Raw genomic sequence first — 19,019 nt, 5'->3', positions numbered from 1 at the left:
AATAGAATAGAATAGAATAGACCACAGTAGACAGAAGAGAACAGGATTAAATTTTATTCTGAATTTAACAGAATAAAATAATATACCCCAGTAGAACAGAATAGAACAAAATAGAAAAGACCACAGTAGAATCGGATAAAATAGAATAGACCACAGTAGAACAGAACACAAAATAACAGACTACAGTAGAATAGGACAGAATAGAACAGATCAAAGAAGAACAGACAGTAATAGAATAGACCACAGTAAAACAGAATAGAACATAATAGAATAGACCAAAGTAGAAAAGAAGGTAATAGAATAGAACACAGCAGAACAGAACAGAATAAAGCAGAACAGAACAACCAAACAGAATAAAATAGAATAGACCACCATAGAACAGGATAGAACAGAACACAGCAGAGCAGAACAGAACAGAACAGAATAGAACAGAATATAATAGACCACATTAGAACAGCATATAATATAATAGAATATACCACAGTAAAACAGAATATAATATAAAACAATGTATAAACCAAACTAAAATAGAATTTAAAAAACACACAGTAGAACAGAATAAATGAGAAAATAATAGAATACAATGAAATAGAATAGACCACAGTAGAACACTATAGACCAAATTAGAATAGAAAAGACCTCAGTAGAACAGAACAGAAAAGAATAGAATATACCACTGTAAAATAGCATAGAATAGACCACAGTAGAACAGAACAGAACGTACCACTGTAAAATAGAATAGAATAGACCACAGTAGAACAGAATAGAACAAAATAGAATAGACCACACTAGAATTGAATTGCATAGAGTTGTACCTTTAGTGTCTCCCCAGCCGTACATGAGGCAGTAGGTGCCTTCAGCAACAGCACATCCTGCCACAGGAAGCTGCACAGTTCGCACATGCTCAGAGAGGGGTGCAGGCCTTGGCACAAGACCCATAGATGGATGAAGATGGATGAATGAATGAATGAATGAATGAATGAATACATACGTGAATAAATGTGCAGATAATGAACTCACGTTGTTAGTTTGAGCAGGGCCAGGTTGGATCCCTCGGGCCCGCAGACCACATGTGCGATCCGGAGACCATGTGTGCTGGTGGAGTAATTGAGATGGAGAAGTCCCACCTGCACGGTGTACTCCGAGAGGTCAGGAACACTGAGGAATGCACCAAAGTCTCATGAAAAACTACTTACAAGCATATCCGTCAAACAAAGAACCTACATGTCAATGCTGACCCGTTCATGAGTGGAATGCATGCAACTACAGTATCAGAGAAGAACAGTGATAAGTCATTCAGCATTCTGAAACCATATAAGTTGATGTGGATCACAGACAGAGCAGAGTAGCCCCTCTACATTCATGAGATATTTAACTTGGCAAACACCCCTGGTAAAGTCATCTCCAGTTTTGATCAAGGTGCAGAGGTCAGTTCTATTGCTGCAGCCCGAGTCCAGCCAGGTCTGTATCTTCATGAGAAGCACAAGATAGCTGAACCCACCAGGGAACGGATCTGGGAAACGTAGAGATGATCTAAAACCCAGACATGCTGTCTTTCATTCTCCTTCTCTCTTCCTCTCTCTACCTCTGTCCCCTGATCCCCCCTTAAACTAAACAGAGACAGCAGGCCTTGACTCTAGTGCCACTGAAGCACATCCACAGGCGTATATCACGTAACCAAATGCAGAGGCAAAACAGATGCACCACTGACAGAGCAGAGAACCATCAGTCACAGCTCGAACGGGCCTGTCACTGAACTCTCTTAAAACCGGAAACACTAGATCCGCACGGCTCACAGCAAACATCAACTGACAGATGGGAACACAAGGCCAGGACAGGCCTGTATCCATACGGAATCATGCATGTCCAAGAATAAACGAAAAATGAAAGTGTGGTTTGTGTTGACACATTTGAGAGAATGGCTTGTGAAAGGTGGATGTGAGATGGGTTGGGATAGAGGGATTACCAGGTGGAGAAGCACTGTTGATCGGTAAGAACCCATTCCTCTCGGATAAGAGAGCCACCACACCAGTGACTGTTCCTGGAGGAAGAGAACAATTTAGAACACACTGTTAGGGCAGGAGAAACCCCGAAAACAGCATGTTTGAAACAGGGTGGGAATTGGTCATGTAAAGCTAAATCATGCTCATACCCTTTTTGAATACTGACCACCCAGCTCCCATCCTCCGCCCGCTGAACCTTCATCCCCCCAACAATCCGTGTTGTTTTGTGTACGAAACAGGATGGTTTTGGGCCTCCACCTGCTGAGAGATCAAGCGGTCCAGTAACTTACAGAGAGAACTTCATGACTCAAGACAACGTCTGATATTCTTTTAATCTGAAATGAAGAATAAATGCTCTCTTTTTTGCAGACATAGTGTATATACCATATACTATATCTCATATATCCACATATCCACCACATTAAGTTTTTATTTGAATACTCTGGAATCATATGCTGCATAATCATACAGATGATCTTTACAAATTAAAGATATAAACTCACTTACTCTTCTGAAGGTCATCAAACAACATTGATTTACCTGAATAAGAAAGAATGATGTAATGTTGGTTCGCTCTCAAAAACAGCAATAAAATACAGTATATGACATGAACTCTTGAACGCTTTTCACATATGAAAAGTTCTATGTGAACAACTCCCTCTTGTCAAATAACTGTCAGACCAATGTCAAAAAATACGTTTTGACTAGCTGAAATGGTAATATCTGTGAGAGACTCTACAAGAATTTTATTTGTTTTGAATAATTCAGTTTGAATAATCCAAGAACATGTCAAGCATACACAAAAGCCTCTTCCTCATCAATGTGCAGACCAAGCAGACCATCACAGTCCTGCCTGAATGCAATACAATTAAAACATCCATCTGCAGTGACAGCTGCATGGGCACAGAGATGAACATGACTGCCTCTCTGTGGCATTAGTGCTGGCTTGCTTGAAGAGAATAACAAAACCCAAACACAACTCTTTACATTATATTTGAAAAGCTTTTTAAGCTACAAATGAGGATAAGGCACCTGTGGCATGTAGGTCAGAGTTCGTGTCTGGTTTTATAATGACTGTATGGGGAATTTGTACTGTGAATTCATTATCATTTGAAAAAAGAGCTGTTAATAATCATGAGGACTGGTGGATTTTTAATCAGAGGTCAGCTGTGCCCAATGTTGAATGTTGTTGAATCAATCAATCAATCAATCAATCAATCCAACCCACCCATCCATCCATCCATCCATCCATCCATCTATATCTTTACATATATAGCTAGCTAGCTATATAGCTAGACCAGCACCAAACCAAATGAACTTTTTGTATGAATTTAATCAATCATGAATATGTCTACTGTAAAGAAAGGAAACTTACAGCGCTCTAGTCCACAATAGTCCCAGGGAATGGAGGAGTTGGACGTGTAGCACCACGGCCCATGCTTATCTCGGTCAGGATTCCTGCACAAGTTCAACTCTAAGCCTGCACTGGCCTCCGCTGACCGTGTGTCTCTCCTACACACACACACACACACACACACAAAGAACAGGAAATCTAATTTTCTGTTGAGAAGAACAGGTCAGGACAGGAGGAATGATAAAGATGACTTGTAAGTGACTGTATGACAATCCGTAAAACACCTTCAAAGAAGGAATCGTTTTCATACTTTCCCTCAAGCGCCCATAAAAGTTTGAAAGCGTGAACTCTGAGCAGTCACTGTTGCTCTGCGTATTACACCTCCTGTCTACAACTCTACACATGAGCCAGCTCCAGCCTGCATGCCAAGCAACTTCTACAGAGATGACTTACTAAGAAAATAAATCGTAGAGTAAGACGGACAGTCCAGGGATTGTAGGGGCTGAAAATCCAGAATGAAAAATGTCTAGGAAGTAGAGAGTGATGGAGTGGAGAGGTAATTTCTCTTCCTCTGTGACCGTTGAACAAGCCAACATTGAGTTTTCTCAGAAATAACCTTTCGACCCCATGCGAGGTAGACTCGCTGGCTGGCAGCCATTTGAAGAAGCTGATTGGCTTTGATCTACCCATGCTTTGAGAACAGGGGACAGCACTTCCTGGGGTCAGAGGTCACTCCTGGAACATGTCTATCTGTCTGTGCCATTTTGGCTTTTAAAATTCCTGTAAATTAAGTGATGTTAACAGCTTAGCTGGAGTGGAGGGGCTACAGGACGCTGAGCAAGCGGCTTTATGGGGCATTTGTCTCTGTGGAAACAGTGTGTGGTATTTTTGGTCCTCAGAGTGTCAGTGATGAATATGACCTGCCCGGCTCCCACTTCTGTTTTTTATCACCGCCTTAGACCTCTTTCAGTGTTGTAATACTGCCTGATAATCGCTTCTCAAAACAAACTCAACATCAGAGCTAATGTATGGCTTCTGCAAGGATAAGTGGTTTCAAAAGAGTTGACAGATACTGACTGAAAAAGCAAAAGTGCACAAAAAGTGCAAAATGTGAAAGTAACCAATTATTAAAGCTTGGAGGGTGGACTGAATATAGAAGTTTAAACTTTAGTGTGTCATTTTTCGATGTTAAAATAATTTATCCTATTCACAATTTTCCTGACCAACCACTGGGCAGTGCCATGATGATTCCGCTGGACTGTTTACTGGTTCCGGTCCTTAAGATGCAATGTAAATCAACAGAAACGAGAAATCCAGATGGAGAACAACAACTATTTTAAGTGTTAGTTTGAGAAAAATTAGTTCAGGCTCAACTTTTACAGTCATAATAACTCAAATAAGTTAACGATATCGACGTAACTAACCTCTGTCCATCGCTTCATGTCATTTACCCACTCCTTAAACTTTGACAGGTGAGGCACTGTCAAAAGACGGTCATCACGACTCTGTAAAGTATTGGCACTATGGAGCCACGTGTTTTTTTATTTGGCCATTTTTACTAATTTAATACGCTAAACATCACATTATCCTCGAAAAATATACAGCGATATGAGTGAAAATTCTGGAGAGCCTGGAAAACGAAAACAGGCTTCTGTTATATGAATCGTGGAACACTTCCGCATTCAGGAAAAAGGAAGATTCCAATGCAATATCCAGAGACAGCTATAAGTAAGTCATGTGTAGGTTGATTTTACTGAAAGTTATAAACACAGTGACTCTGTAGCAGTATCAGAACATCGCTGTTGTTTAAGAATTCAGACAGAGAAAATGTTACTTAACCAATAGCGTGAGTTTGGGGTGGGACTATCTTTTTGGCTATCCAGTGGCACATGGGAAGTGTTCAGGAAACCTGTTTGAAAACAACTATTTTTGCCATTGCATTTGGTAATGCTACTGGTGCAGAAATTACACACTTCAGCTTTAAGAATCTGCCATTGAAAATGTAACCTCAATGTTTATTGTGGTAACGGCCCTGCTCAAAATGCAAAATTAGGTTTCTGACATAGCTTTAAACCAAGACAAGTTTGTTTTTGAAGGGGCTTCACAGAGTTATCACAGATTGGTTTTCAAAAAGCTTGCCCCAAAATGCCCTACATACGGCATGGTTGCAGCATGAAGCATTTACCCATGTTTCCATTGATCATAGTATAAATAATGGGGGGGGGGGGTGTCCTGGCTTGTTTTGATTATTGGGTTTGATTATTCATTATTATATGTGCTGAAAAGAATCTACTCCCCTGGGTTAAACCAATTTTAAACAAAAGACAGAGCAATATTAAAAGCCCCACATAGTCAAATTGTTTAAACTTAGGGATTTAAACTCAAAGTCAGTTTACAAATCTCAGCACATTAAGCCTGGATAGGATACAGTGTTTTAACACTTACACATAGCAACTTTAGATGACTTCAATTATTTCAGTTCATTTAATTTTCAACTGTTTACCTGAAAGTGTGGTCGGACCACAGTCCACATGGAATACCAGATCTCGTTCTTGACAAATTACCGCGGTAACTCTCCCCATTGTCTTCATAACACTCTAGGACACAGATAAAACAGACATGAAACTAATATTAATAATATTAAGTTTAGTTTCTAGCCATGTGTTCACCAACCTACATACATAAACACTACCAAACACATGCAAACATACATGCATATACCTTCAGTGAAATCCACTTTTACAGCTCCATGTTTAGATTATTTATGGATTTGCTGATTGTATCCATGCTGTCATTAAGTAAGCATGTTTGAAAAAGCATTTTATTAGTGGGTGAGGGCCAATTTTACGTCAGGGACCGCTTTACAATTGGTGGTTGGCAAACATGTAGGGGGAAAAAAGCTTTTGTCTTTGCCAAGATCTGACTGAAGTCTGAGTGAATCCAGAGAGGCACTGCCCTGTCTCTATGACCTGAAACCTCAAAGGGACTCTTCTGGTGAGAAATTTGTCTTTTGAAACACAAAGCTGGAATGCACATGAAAAACAAAGATTATTATAACAGGATTTTGAACATTTTGTGCAGGATTTCTGCAGAAGACTCGTTTTCTCTCTCTTTTAGGAGTTTTGTGATTTGTGTGACACAGAAGAAGGGGAATGTTAGGGTACCCAGAACAAAACCACACTTGAGCTGGGTGCCAGATCTTTACAGACAGGCTCAATATGTACACGATGGCGCCTCAGCCCAAAACATCTTTCTTTCCTTTTTGTCATTAAAATTCTAGTAAATTATGATGAGATAAGTGTGATGGAATGAAGAACTTCATTATGTGGCTAAATATGGTTTATGCTTCTTAGCAATAAAGAAAGATTTGATGTTTTGTTTTTGTGGTGTATAAATGTGTAAGTCTATATGAGTTCACCTGTGCTGTCAGAGCTCTCTGACTCACATCTGGGGATGTTAGTACAGAAAGCTTTTCGTACTTTTGGGTCTGTGGTGAAGCACCAGGGAATTTCGGAGCCATCTGGGTTTCTGCAAAAGTTCTCCCTTAGATCCCTGAGTGACACAAATAAAGCATTTTGTACAATACATTTTGTCTGTATTTTCTTTTTCAGAATGACAGCATTGATTTTGGATCAGTCAAATGTGACAGGTGTTAATAATGATACTGATGAATTTAGTAATTAGTAACTATCACTATTGCTCATACTTAAGGTTAGGGATTTGAACAAACCTTTAACCTGAAGCATTAAACTTTGTTGCATAAATCGTCCAACACCATTTGTGCTACGCACATTACTAATACCTCAGTCCGCATGGCTTGTTGAGGAATGGTGTTTTATTTCTTTTTAAAATAACAAGACTTATTATTTTTGCCCGGTGGACAATAAAATGAAATGAAATTTTTATTGACTTACATTGATGGAGGGACCAGAGTCATATCTAAGGACCAGAATATCATAGAGATTTGAGGGTTAGCACTTTTGACTTATAGCAACCATATAGCAAAGCATTAAAAAACTAGCAACTGCATTGCATTAAAAAACACCCAGAACACCCTAGCAACTGCATAGCAACCCACAAAAAACACATAGAATACCCTAGTAACTGTATCGCAACCCTCTAAAAACCACCCAGAACAGGCTAGCAACAGCATCGCAACCCACAAAAAAACACCTAGAACACCCTAACAACTTCATGGCATTGAAAACCACCCAGAACAGGAAAGTAACTGCATCACAACCTACCAAAAAACACCTAGAACACCCTAGCAACTGCACGGCATTGAAACCCACCCAGAACAGGTAATCAACTGTATTGCAACCCACTAAAAACACCCAGAACAGGCTAGCAACAGCATCACAACCCACAAAAAACACATAGAACACCCAAGCAACTGCATCGCATTGAAAACCACCCAGAACATGCTAGCAACAACATCGCAACCCACTAAAAACCACCCAAAACATCCTAGCAACTGCATAGCAACCCACTAAAAACCACCAAGAACACCCTAGCAAGCAAATGCATCGCACAGCAAACCACCCAGAAAATGCTAGCAACTGCATCGCAACCCACTAAAAAAGAAAAAAAAAAAACACCCAGAAAACCTTAGCAACTGCATAGCAAGAAACAAAAAAACAAAACATGTAGAACACCCTAGCAACAGCATTGCATTGAAAACCACCCAGAACATCCTAGCAACTGCATCGCAACCCCCTAAAAACCAACCAGAACACCCTAGCAATTGCATAGCAACCACACACACACACACACACACACACAAAAACACCTAGGACAACCTAGCAAAAGAACATTTTCTTTAAGAAAAGCAAAAATCTGAGTTACAGTGAGGCACTTACAATAGAAGTGAATGGGGCCAATTTTTGGAGAGTTTAAACACAGAAATGTGAAGCTTATTATTTTATAAAAGCACTTACATTAATTCTTCTATTGAAACTCATGTGTTATTTGGGCTGTAAAGTTGTTTAAATTGTAGTTTTTAAAGTCGTTTTAGGGTTTTGGCAACAAATCAAAATAATTACATGACATGCCGATTATTTAATCTAATTAATCGCATATATAAATATTTCCAGAGAAAGGCCCCCAATTACAATAATTCAATATATATTGATTAAAAGATTATTAATATACATTATAAATATATTAAAACAATTAAAATGCATTACATTATTGTGGCAGGTGAGTAAGCATTGATAAGACAATACAAATAGTGGCTTTAGAAGGCTATATATTGTTGATTTCCATATTACTGAAAGAAAGTTACCTTTTTAATACTTAAAGGTGCTGTAAGCGATTTTTTTCATGGAAAAGTATGCAAAAAATGGTCTTCCTCCCTGAAAGATATTAATGAAATAAGTGTTGTGAGATATCTTACCAGTCTCTGTGACAGCTCTAGATTCTATAAACAGCAAACAAAAATGTTTCTGTGGGCCACCTGTCAATCGTTTTGCATGTACTCCTAGTATTGTAGTTGCAGCAATTTATTGAAGCTTAATGCCATTTTTATGCCATGTTGTTCAAAACAGTTGTCAGTAGAGGGCGCTATTTTTCTGCTCTTGTTTTTGACAACCACTTCTGCTCAGTGACGGTCTCAATAAAGCTCTTTTGGTATCTTTGGAGTGCGGGGTTTTGGAAAGAGGGGGCATGGCTAATCCAATGGCTCAGCTTGTGGAAATTCCAGAATGGCTAAAATTGCTTACAGCACATTTAAGCACAATTTTCTATGAATACTTTTTTACTTTCATTCAAGTATGTTTTTGAATAGATACTTGGACTTTTCATTGAGTAAAATTTTCACTCAGTATCCATATTTTCACTCAAGTATAATTAGTATTTTCTACACCCCTGCCCAGGACACCCTAGAACTGCATAGCAACACCCTGGCAACCATCCACAACACCCTAGAATCATGGTGGCGAGGTGTCTTTAGAAAATGTAAAAATCCACTTCTGATGATACTGTTCTGATAAAACAGAAGTTGTGAAGTGTGACTCACTTGCATTTATAGTTGTGCGGTGTGTAAGAATGATTATGGGGAAACAGGGCATCCCAGCGCTGACAGATCACCCCTGCAGGGGTCACATTAACTGTACCCCTGTACCCCTCTCCCTGACCCCGAAAACAAGAGGTGGTCACGTCCACTTCTATGTCATTATCTGAGTCTGATAGAGAGAATGAGAAAAAGAGAGAGAATGTCAGGTCTTTTAAGCATTCGCATTTGAAACATTTCTTTCCATGGAAAGATTGCCATAGAAGTTAAACATGAACAGTGAGATTTATAGTTCAGTCAGTGCACCTGTATACAGTGTCTGAGCTAAACTAAATACCTCTTTCTTCCAGTTGCATTAGACACTAGAAGTTTAATTTGAACCGTATATCATCTTGCCTATATGTTCAGTATATATGCATATACAATCAAAGCAAAGCCAACACAATATGGAGCATTTGTGAAGAGATGAGAAATATGGGACATTTTATAGGTCAATATGAGTACATCTTTACAGTCATTAAAAAAAATTTAAATAATAATAATAATTTTGTTTTAATTCAAAACAGATGACAATAATAAAAAAAACAAATGCTAAAATTCTCTCACTGCTAATAAATCTGGTTTACATTACTGTTCAGTGATGCATGAAAGTCATTTAATTATAAAGCCATTAATGACTTAATCATCGAAAACATTTAGGAATTATTGCATAATAATTAAACCACAAATATATTTCTCCATTTATCTATATATCTTCCCCATTTTTCCACTACCCTCCTCCCTTTTCTTCTCATCTCCTCCTCTGTTTCTCTTCTGTTCTCCTTCTCCACTCAAGCTAAAACATACATTTATAGATATTAAACCATGAGGTGGCAGCTTCCTATTGGACAGTTTCAGTGAAATGGCTAGATCATAGCAAAGCATACAATATCATGCCATTACACAACAACAAACAATGAACAGCTAACAACTTTGGCTAATGATATGTAAAGGTTAGGAAATTAAAAAATAAAATAGTGTTAATAGATTTATGCAGTTATCGATTAAAATTCTCACAATGAAGGAGAAAACCTTTGTAGTACAACATTGTTTATACGTTCTTTAAACTATATTTCATTAATTTGTTTTCGGAGGGTGAAAATCAATTTGCCATATTGAGTTTTCTAGACATTTTCACATTTTCAGGGATGTTATTTAACCTGTAAATAACGTTCTACTCATATTAAGAAATGTTTACATTCCCACAACCACATAGTAACGTTTGGAGAACAAAATTTTAAATTTTAACATTATACCTCATTATAACCAGGGTTGGGGAGTAATGGAATACATGTAACGGGATTACGTATTTAAAATACAAAATATAAGTAACTGTATTCCACTACAGTTACAATTTAAATCATTGGTAATTCGAATACAGTTACATTCAAAAAATATTTTAATTACTGAAGAGATTACTTTGCATTTTATTGTCATTTGTTTCATTTAATATTTAGTCCTTTCAGATGGGAAACATTTATACATATAAATGATGCAATCCAAAGTGCATTTGACAGCGGTGAAACACTTTCTTATGATGTGTTACATTCATACGAGCAGACAGAGAAGTAAGTTTGAAGTAAGTTTGGAGCAGAAGAAATAGAAATAAACCTTGTGTAAATTGTCAGCTTTACGCTAAGCTAAAATGCTATTTTTTGCCATTTTACATGCACGTTACCAGGCACGATCATATATTTTTTTTTATCAAGAAAATTCACATTGGATCATAATTTCTTTTTTTCTAGTAAGACTTTTGATATTAGGGCAAAAATCTTATTCTTGATAATCTAAAAATCCTTAAAACAAGATCAATTAGATTTATCTTGTTTTAGAAACAACACTGCATAAGATATTTAGGTTTTTCAGAGAATACATTTTTAACATGTGTATTTTGTCTTACTGTACTGGCAGAGTTTTTAATAGTCAAAACAAGTGAAAAAATCTACCAGTGCTGAAGAAGTAATCCAAAGTGTTTAGAATACGTTACTGACTTTGAATAATGTGACAGAATACGTTACAAATTACATTTTTCATGTATTCTGTAATCTGTAGTGGAATACATTTCAAAAGTAATCCTCCCAACCCTGATTATAACATTATAAGCAACAAAACACAACAGAGCCAAAAGGCCTTTCGCAGAAAGAGAGATAGAAAAGTGAACTGACCACACACACTGATGTTACAGTACTCCCAAAGAGTGTTTTTGTCCATCGTGTAACACCACGGACGTATGTCATTATTAGGGTTACGGCAGTAGTTGTCATCCAGGCCTTTACCAACATGCCTGTATATACAAAGAAGAGAGCATTGCAAATCAGTGCTGTGTGTGTATACTTATTGTGTGTCTGTGTGTGTGTGTGTGTGTGTGTGTGTGTGTGTGTGTGTGTACCTGTGTGGCTGGTAGCTGTGTTTATGAGGCTTCTGTGAGTCCCATCTCTGGCACTCTTTTCCACTCTCTGTGTGATCCATAGGTCCTCTATATGTTTCTCCATTACACCTCATACACTCCACTACAAACACACGCAGGTATTACAAACACCAAATGCACAAATGGCAATAGCAAACTGTATGATAAGTGCCAATATACATGCTAAAAGTACTGTACTCTCAGATCACAAACACACATCTGTGAATGAATGGGAAACACATCTCCACAGCATTAGAGCAACATTGATGGTGTAATGTCTAACCTTGTGAACACTGGGGCAGCCCACATTCCTGATGGCGAGTCTCAGTGAGTTCAGTGAAGCACCAGGGACCACTCGGGTCATTATCCGGGTTTCGGCAGAAGTTCTGACGCAGGTCAAACCTTTTGTGTCTGGCAGGCTTGAAACTGATTGATAAAGACAGACAGGGAGAGAGGGAGAGAGAGTAACAGTGTTGTTGATTCACATAGATTTTATCTTATGTGCTCTGGCTTCCAGTCAATTCAGAATGACATTTTGAATTTTGAGCACTGAGAGATTTAGATGGGATGGCTTGTTGGAAAAACAATGCCATACAACCTTAAAGGGATAGTAGAATGTTCAGTTTCAGTCACCATTCACTGTCACTGCACACACACAAAAATAAGATGCAATAAATGTGAATAGTGACTGAGACTAACATACTGCTTTATATCGCATTTGTGCACTACAGAAGAAAAAAAAAAGGCATACAGGTGACAGTATTTAAATTTTCGGGTGAACTATTCCTTTAAAGACCCCATGAAATGATTTTATGAAAAAAATGTTTATTTTTTATTTTTTGTATATTGTGTATATATTTGTTACAAATTGTGTATATTGGGTATTTTAAGGGTATTGATACAGATTTCCCAATTAGATTCCGATTCACTAGCTCTCGATTCGATTCAGATTTCAATTAAATTCGATTCTTATGGGTTTATTTCAGTTTAAATGCCCATTGTGGACTTTAGGTAACTTGGTACATTATGAAATTATACATTTTATAAATTATATTTTATAATTAGCTTTTCAACATATTGGTCACTTCTTAGCTTTTTAAAAATGTTTAAATACATATATTCCATCAATAAATATGATGTCTTGGAACTGCATATATTATAATGTGTGTGTGTGTATGTATATATATATATATATATATATATATATATATATAGTTGAAGTGAGAAGTTTACATACACCTTAGCCAAATATATTTAAACTCAGTTTTTCACAATTCCTGACATTTAATCATAGAAAACATTCCCTATCTTAGGTCAGTTAGGATCACTAATTTATTTGAAGAATATGAAATGTCAGAATAATAGTAGAGAGAATTATTTATTTCAGCTTTTATTTCTTTCATCACATTCCCAGTGGGTCAGAAGTTTACATACACTTTGTTATTATTTGGTAGCTTTGCCTTTAACTTAGGTCAGACATTTTAGGTAGCCTTCCACAAGCTTCTCACAATAAGTTGCTGGAATTTTGGCCCATTCCTCCAGACAGAACTGGTGTAACTGAGTCAGGTTTGTAGGCCTCCTTGCTCGCACAAGTTTTTCAGTTCTGCCCACACATTTTCTATCAGATTGAGGTCAGGGCTTTGTGATGGCCACTCCAGTACCTTGACTTTGTTGTCCTTAAGCCATTTTGCCACAACTTTGGAGGTATGTTTGGGGTCATTGTCCATTTGGAAAACCCATTTGCGACTGAGCTTTAACTTCCTGGCTGATGTCTTGAGATTTTGCTTCAATATATCCACATAATTTTCCTTCCTCATGATGCTATCTATTTTTTGAAGTGCACCAGTCCCTCCTGCAGCAAAGCACCCCCAGAACATGACGCTGCCACCCCCATGCTTCACGGCTGGGATGGTGTTCTTCGGCTTGCAAGCCTCACCCTTTTTTCTCCAAACATAACGATGGTCATTATGGCAAAACAGTTACATTTTTGTTTCATCAGACCAGAGGACATTTCTCCAAAAAGTAAGATCTTTGTCCCTGTGTGCACTTGCAAACTGTAGCAGTGGCTTCTTCCTTGCTGAGCAGCCTTTCAGGTTATTTCGATATAAGACTTGTTTTTCTGCGGATATAGATACTTGTCTACCTGTTTCCTCCAGCATCTTCACAAGGTCCTTTGCTGTTGTTCTGGGATTGATTTGCATGTTTGACACCAAACTACATTCATCTCTAGGAGACAGAATGCATCTCCTTCCTGAGCGGTATGATGGCTGCATGGTCCCATGGTGTTTATACTTGCATACTATTGTTTGCACAGATGAACGTGGTACCTTCAGGCATTTGGAAATTGCTCCCAAGGCTGAACCAGACTTGTGGAGGTCCACAATATTTGGCTAATTTCTTTTGATTTTCCCATGATGTCAATCAAAGAGGCACTGAGTTTGAAGTTAGGCCTTAAAATACATCCACAGGTACACCTCCAATTCATTACACCTCCTATCAGAAGCTAATTGGCTAATTGTCTAAAGGCTTGACATCATTTTCTAGAATTTTCCAAGCTGCTTAAAGGCACAGTTAACTTAGTGTATTTAAACTTCTGACCCACTGGAATTGTGATGTAGTCAATTAAAAGTGAAACAATCTGTCTGTAAACAATTGTTGGAAAAATTACTCATGTCATCCACAAAGTAGATGTCCTAAATGACTTGCCAAAACTATAGTTTGCTAATATGAAATCTGTGGAGTGGTCAAAAAATGAGTTTTAATGACTTCAACCTAAGTGTATGTAACCTTCTGACTTCAACTGTATATATATATATATATATATTGTTACATGTTTATTGTATACATTCATAATTTGTACTTTTTACAAGTATTTACATAGATTTTTAAAACGTGCAAAAAAACAAACAAAAACAAACAAACAGTACTGTCTTTTTAAGAGTGCACATTAATGAGAGAGTCAAAAACCATCTGTGCCATGCGTGATTAAAATTAAATGTTTATTTTTGTTGTTGTGGTTTTTCATCAACGACTTACTGTAAAGAACAGAGAGGATATTAAAAGAGACATTAACCTATGACAAATGGATTGTGTGGAACTTGTGGAACAGACATTTCTAGTCACATTGCATGAAATTTGGTCGCATTGTAGGTTGCATTACTCTTATTATAGAGGCTTTCTGCATATAGTGAAAGATCGATCATGGGATATAAGAATCAATATCAAGATTGTTTAAATGAAGTTCACGGCGCATCATAAAATTCTATATTTTTACCTAGTCCTACTAGCATATAGATGGACTAAAAGCTAACAGACATGGTATAAAAGCCACAACATTTTTATAGTAATATCTTTAAGGTAGTCAAGCCAATAAACCACTTCAAGCTCAACTAGATCCCCACCAGTTTAGCCAAGACAGTCTAGAAGATTGGCCTTGGACCCACCGGCTGGTAGTCAACCACCAAATCCACCTTGGACCAGCAAATGATCACAAATGACCAGCTTCAACCATTTGAAACCATGTAAACTCAGCCACCATCAAAAGCCAGTTTTAGCAAGATTTTCTAGCAGGGTGATCACATCGCCCTGATTGTACCCCAGCTGACTCTACTATCAATATTATCTCCATAAAAACACCAAAATAAACTGTTAAAATGGCAAAAGACCAGGAACAAAGGATACCATCTAAACAAAGACAAGAGAGATGAACTCCTTCCTTAAACAAACAGGTTACGAAAGGCCTGCAGTGCTGTACTAAACTGTGTCTCTGCATCTGGTTCTTCTGTTGGTTCTACATGAGGCCTGCGATCTCTACAGCTAATGATGTTGTGCTAACAGATGTAAGCCAGCTATTCCTCTTTGGCTGCCAATAGATGCTCTTGCACTCTGCACAGTCCGAACGGAAACTTTCAACTTTGAATTCCACTCACATGCGCATGTTTGATTTTGTTTCAACACCAGGAGGTCAAATGGGTCGGAAACTGGGCACTTATTGAAAATCATCCATTTTGTTTGTGTTCGGAAACCTGCATATGAAGATAATATCGCTACAAAACGACATTTCCAGGAAGCAGATTAGCTTTGGTGATTCATAATCTGATGCGGTCATGGTACTTTTCCTCACACTGTGTTTCCCCATGTTTCCACTGAACAATGGCATAGCTTACTACATTACCACATAACCTGCCCATACATAAACATAGTGCATTACAGACTTTGTTTACAACTGTTACTTATAGATTTGAGAAATCCAATGTCTGGTCACCCAGCCTGGTCAAGATTATGCTTTGATAGTTGAGCTCTGCTATATGACAATATATGTAAAACAATATATAATATGTATGTTCATGTATGGTTTTCACAGATATAAAAAAGTCACACACACTACTATAAACCCTAAACCTAACCTAACCCAACCCTAACCTTATGTCAGTTTTTATATAAGTAATATATATTTTCCCAAATAATAGTGGGATTTGAATATGTGCATATATGCCTGAATATATGAACTATAATTTTACATATATGTTCATATACAGTATGGCCATACTGTTAGGGTGACCAGATTCCTGCTTGTGGAAAACGGGACAGCCCCCACCCAGCAAAAATGAAAATGATGTATCCTTACCTAGGCGCAGATCAATGCGAAGTAGAGGGTGCATCCGCATCTGTTACGGTTGTCACCTTGTACTTTTCGCTGGCAGCAATTTTTCTCAGTGTGCACTTGTCTTTCAAGAGATTATTGTAAATTGCAAAGCAGTCCAGTCCAAAATTAAGACATACAAAAAGCATTGCTTTCATGACTGTTACACTGAGTCGAGATTTATCTGGTGTCCATGCTGCATTAATTAATGAGAACACATGCTCCACAGATGCAGATGTCCCAGGCAGGCATAAAACAAACTCCACGACCTTGGCTAAGACTCTGAAGTTGATGGTCTTGCTCTCCAGCTCACAAAAAATGTCTGTCCATCTCTCAGACACGGCCGTCTTATTCATGTTCCACTCAGTGATGCGACGAGTGACAATGATTTTTACGCAAGTCCACTCATCAAAGAACGTGGTTTCGTCAATCAAACTGAGAGTGGGGATTCTGGAGTAGAAGTGTTTGAGGCTGCTCTGAATGTCTTTCCATTCTGGGATGTCTCTCAGTAGGGCCCACTCAAGTTCTTCTGTGTTCTCTAATGAGCAGCTCCAATTTTGGAGGTAATCCACTGATGCTGAATAAAAGTTTCTCACTGCACAAAAGAAATCATCTGCTCGCATGTCACCAGCTTCAACTAGGGCATCCAACTGCTTTTTAATGTCAGAGGGTATGAATGATTCCTCCATCCTGGCCTGCAAGACTTTTCTCAGGTCATGAATGTGCAAAGCCACTTCTGTGGGTGATATGTGGTCTTGCTCTACTATCTCCAATGCATGGTTAAAAGTGGCTGTTTGCTTGAGTGTGAAGCCAATCCAAAGTTTAGTGCAAGGATTGCTGAAAATGTCTCTGAGAATCTTTGGGCATTTTTCTTGAGAAAGTATGCACGCAGACCATTGAAAATGTGTTGTATTCTTTCAAGAGCTGGACCAAGAGAGAGGAAACGTGTGTTGCCATGCTGCAGTAATTTCTGATAATCCAGCTGGACAAAAGTGAGTACATTGCATATGACAGCTTCAGATTTGGTGCGGGCAGAAGAAAATTTCAGATCATACAATTTCTTGATCCATTTCGCAGTGCAGTCAGCCGACTGAAATCTATGGCCATGCACAACAGAATGATAAGCAAAATGTCCTTCACTTGCGTGCACCTTGTCAGATTCTGAACTTTGCTTCACAAAAAAATCACTAACACTTGGTGTGGCACACTTACTTTTAGCAGCATCTACATGCTTTTTTGTATGAACATGCTGTGCAATGTCAGAAAAGCGAGCTCCACAAATCTCACACCTCACTTTACAAGGCTCTGTCTGTGACTCCTTTTTTTAAAAATTTAAACTCTTTTTGAAGATCCTCATAAAATGTAAATGCACGCTTCCTTGACATTTTTCCAGCCGCAATTTCATCTGTGTGCTCTTTCAAACTGACTCTTCAATCAGTTTACTAACTGGACGTCTACTGATAAGGGATTGTGATTGGATAGTTTAATCCAATCATGTACTTTAATTAACACGGTGTGATTTTATTGGTTGTACAAGCCGTATCCTTGGCTAACTTTGATTAGAATACTCACGTGACTGAGAAAGCCACATAGGAAACAGATACATTTTAGGAGATGGGAAATATGGGACAAAACATGATTTTTTCAGAATAAGTCAGGACACTAGAAAAAGTGCTTAAATATGGGACTGTCCTGGGAAAAACGGGACATCTGGCCTCCCTACATACTGTATTTCAGATTTCTGTATTGGACACACACTGAACAGCTGAAAAGTGCCCAACCCCCCTGCCTAAAACCGGCAACAAGTCTGATCAGACTTGGAGACCAGCTAACCCTCTTACACTGGTATAAGATGTTTTTTTTTTCAGCAGGGCTGTCTCCCCGTTTTGCTTGGCCGAACTGATGGGACAGGTGGAGATGAGATTGTGGATAGAGTGAAACTTCCTGAGAAATGAGAGCCGTAGTCTGAGAGAAAAGAAAGAGATCTTATCACACGAAAAGAAAAAGAACAAGAAAACGAGACGGGTTCGAGGCGGGATCGAAGTTGGGGCTATTGCCAGTACAGTTATCCGTAGGGACGAGAGGGTCTGGATTAGCATCTGTGTTCAAGTCTCAGAGTTGCTCGTATTTTAATGTGTCTGCGGCTTTGTGAGCTCAGCTGGAGGGCAGACAGAACATGACTTCAGTCCATAAATGCTCCTTCTCTCTCTCTTTCTTTCTGTATCTTTCTTTCACTCTCTCACCTCTAAAATCTTTATACAGCTTGTAAGCAGCACAGCTCATAGAGCTAATAACAACCTGGCTAACAAGGACCTGGCAACATTTGACCACATTAACCAGCCTGGCTCATGTTCACGCAGTCAAGGCATCACTCCGTGAAGTACCATTTAACTTCTGTTGTTGTTGCAAAAGTTGAGTTGTCAAACAACAAGGCCTGAAAGTAATCTCATTTGCCATCTAGACTATTCAAAGACCATATGAAAACTGCAAATACAAGACAGAAGCGCATCACCCTGAGCACATTAAAGACTCAAATTGTCTTGTTTCGGTTGTGTTGTTGAAGT

General features: G+C 38.3%; 1 protein-coding gene across 1 annotated transcript in view; it reads right to left on the bottom strand.

Moving 5' to 3' along the window:
* The window catches only part of hgfa (hepatocyte growth factor a), a 37,355-nt gene that overhangs the window by 8,263 nt on the left and 10,073 nt on the right, over positions 1-19,019 (bottom strand). Inside the window, exons 5-16 of the mRNA XM_051687850.1 lie at positions 12,097-12,239; positions 11,796-11,916; positions 11,572-11,690; positions 9,374-9,539; positions 6,776-6,909; positions 5,861-5,954; positions 3,379-3,515; positions 2,511-2,543; positions 2,153-2,264; positions 1,967-2,041; positions 1,021-1,158; positions 816-922 (exon numbers count right to left, since the gene is read on the bottom strand). Of these exons, the coding sequence (XP_051543810.1) occupies positions 816-922; positions 1,021-1,158; positions 1,967-2,041; positions 2,153-2,264; positions 2,511-2,543; positions 3,379-3,515; positions 5,861-5,954; positions 6,776-6,909; positions 9,374-9,539; positions 11,572-11,690; positions 11,796-11,916; positions 12,097-12,239 (1,379 nt within the window). The remainder of the gene's footprint in view (positions 1-815; positions 923-1,020; positions 1,159-1,966; positions 2,042-2,152; positions 2,265-2,510; positions 2,544-3,378; positions 3,516-5,860; positions 5,955-6,775; positions 6,910-9,373; positions 9,540-11,571; positions 11,691-11,795; positions 11,917-12,096; positions 12,240-19,019) is intronic.

Source organism: Myxocyprinus asiaticus, chromosome 45, assembly GCF_019703515.2.
Source record: "Myxocyprinus asiaticus isolate MX2 ecotype Aquarium Trade chromosome 45, UBuf_Myxa_2, whole genome shotgun sequence".
In the NCBI taxonomy this organism is placed as follows: Eukaryota; Metazoa; Chordata; class Actinopteri; order Cypriniformes; family Catostomidae; genus Myxocyprinus; species Myxocyprinus asiaticus.
Note: the sequence above shows the minus strand (reverse complement) of the source record. Positions and strands in the feature narration are given on the sequence as shown.